The sequence below is a fragment of the Cydia pomonella genome, unplaced genomic scaffold (genome assembly GCF_033807575.1).
Source record: "Cydia pomonella isolate Wapato2018A unplaced genomic scaffold, ilCydPomo1 PGA_scaffold_201, whole genome shotgun sequence".
Taxonomy (NCBI): domain Eukaryota; kingdom Metazoa; phylum Arthropoda; class Insecta; order Lepidoptera; family Tortricidae; genus Cydia; species Cydia pomonella.
In genome coordinates, this window is record NW_026907841.1 from 195,433 (window position 1) to 197,914 (window position 2,482).

At 40.2% G+C, this 2,482-nt stretch overlaps 1 protein-coding gene across 1 annotated transcript; it reads right to left on the bottom strand.

Moving 5' to 3' along the window:
* Positions 1-1,156: 1,156 nt before the first annotated feature.
* On the bottom strand, positions 1,157-2,056 carry LOC133533699 (uncharacterized). Its single transcript, XM_061872730.1, has one exon. The coding sequence runs from the start codon at positions 2,054-2,056 to the stop codon at positions 1,157-1,159; it is 900 nt and encodes a 299-aa protein (XP_061728714.1).
* Between the last annotated feature and the right edge of the window lie 426 nt (positions 2,057-2,482).

Sequence of the window (2,482 nt, forward strand, 5' to 3'; positions counted from 1 at the left end):
AACCTTATACTCTCAACCTATTACGCTAACCTAACTATCCAATTCGCGACCCTGTCGTCCATTTAAGATCAATTCCATACCTCACTAGTCGTAATTTGCGACTATAAAATGTGTAAAGTCTTAAGGTCAGCTCAAATTGAGGATTTAACCGTGGAATGGTGTTTGGACCTGTTAGCTTGAGAGTTAAGACTCAAATGAACCTAAAGAATTTTAATTCTTTACGTAGTTTGGTATTGAGGTTGTGAACCTGTCTAGGCAGTTTATTTTAACTAAATGTGCCGTTCGGATTCAGATTGCACCAGGCTAACCAGCCAAATCCTTAAGGAATCCCATCAAATTCTTGATGTTGAGTAGGAGGACCTTGGGGCGATCACTCAAGGAACCAAGATGTTTTTCCTCTATGGAACCACTCCGCTGCAGTTCAGCGCCACATTAGAGGCTGTCTCTTCTCTCCCAAAATATAACCAGAGAATTAAAGGCCGAACAAAAGTTTTCTTCTTTATTTATCGCTGGTTGTAATGAACTTTAGATGGACATACTTCGCCATGACGGATTGGTAGAGAATTTGGGGAATAAATATTATTATTTTGTTAAACATTTTGGTTTGTGTTTCATAATTAGCGACGCCTAGTCTTTCAAGATTGCATAAATGTACCGCTGAGGCCGGCTAGCTTAGAGGTCCAGAAAGTAAGCTACGTAAACTTGAGACGTTGGATTGATTTTGGCCTCCGCCACTTTCTCAGCATCTGAACTTTATTTCAGTTTATATATTGGTAGAGGTTAATGCCCTCACACACGTTACATCAAGGTACATACATCAAGAAATTCCAGAACTGCTAGGATCCCCACAGTCCTATATCTGTAAATCAATATAATTAGGCCTTGAGTTCGTGTTAGCACCTCGATTACGACGTCGGCGAGCGCCCACTTTGTAGATTTCTGCATATATACATACCAATGAACGGCATGCTTCTCAATATGGCGAAGGTTTGAATTGGCAAAAGTTAGGTGTGCTTGGTTATAGTGTGATAGTAATGATAGCGTATATTTATGAGGCAACAACGTTATCATTAACCACTGGTGATATATTTAAATCCGAACAATCGATAAAAACCCATGCTATTAACTATCAGAAACAGAAAATTAAATAATTAAATTAATCCAATTTCAGCGATTTTACATCAGGCTGCCTTCTAAACCTGTGCTCCAAGGAATCAAACCGTTTCCTTGCTATTCTATATGAGTCACCTAGAATATCTGGTTGACTTTTCAAGGGCAGCGTGACGCAAAATCTGCCATCAGCCAAGCGTCGTGTGTTTTGCTTGAAATGTTCTTCGCACGCCTCCTCTTCTGGGGACAACACTGGTGCAGCTGGCACTTCCTCCAACTCCCAAAACTTACTTAGCTGATCGCGTATTTCTCTACTGAAACCACAATGCTCAGTTTTTGTTCTACTAGTCTTAGTAGTTAACATTGTTTTTCCTACCACTAACCAACCAAATATTGAATTTTGTAATTTTGGCTTATTGCGACCGAGCTCAATTTGTCCATTGCGGATTAAGTCCCAAAATATCGCACCGCCTATTAATATGTCAATTTCAGCAGGCTTGTACCAGCCTGGGTCTGCTAATGTGATATTTTGAGGGATATCAATATTCGAAATATCCACTTCCTCTGACGGTAAGGGTTTCATTATCTGAGGGAGAACGTAGGCATCAACTTGCGCACACGGTGCCTTAACACTACGATTACGCGCTTGAATAGTTACCGCGCAGTGTTTCTTGACATCAAATGAAATACTTTTAATACCCGTAATGTGGACGTCTATATCCTCACCCTGCATGCCTAACTTCTCCACCAGCGCCTCAGATATAAAATTAGATTGAGCACCACAGTCGAGCAAACAACGTGCCTCATGCATTGCATTTGTTTTCTCGTTCTTAACTAAAATAACTGCAGTAGACAGCAAGACTTCGTTATCGCCGCTGACTGATAACGATATGGGCGCAGACACATACTCCTTCTCACCTCCGTCCTTCTGTTTATCCGACGTCATAGTTTTGTGTAGAAGAGTGTTGTGTTTACGCTTACAAATAACACATGGACTCGCCTTACATTGGTGCGCAAAGTGCCCACCACGGAAACAGTTAATGCACACTTTTAAAGTTTTTATTAATACATTTCGCTCATCGACTGACATCTGATTTAATTTTTCACAGTTATAAATTAAATGATCACCATTACATACACGACAAACTCGCGCATTAATTATATTTACGTTGCTCGATGTGTTAGAATCGCTCGCCGCGGCAACAAATGATTTTTGCACTTTATCCATTCGCTTATAATTAACCTGCTTATTCTCAGTTTTTTCACTAGTAGTTGTCGCTGAAATCATTTCCAACACATCGGCCCTTTGACGTAAAAACTCATAAAAATTATCTAGAGTACAGAAATAGCTTAGCGGAGAACCCTACTCTAG

What these genes read in the sequence shown, in the direction of transcription:
- LOC133533699 (XM_061872730.1), bottom strand. Translation starts at nt 2,056, where the DNA reads ATGACGTCGGATAAACAGAAGGACGGAGGTGAGAAGGAGTATGTGTCT.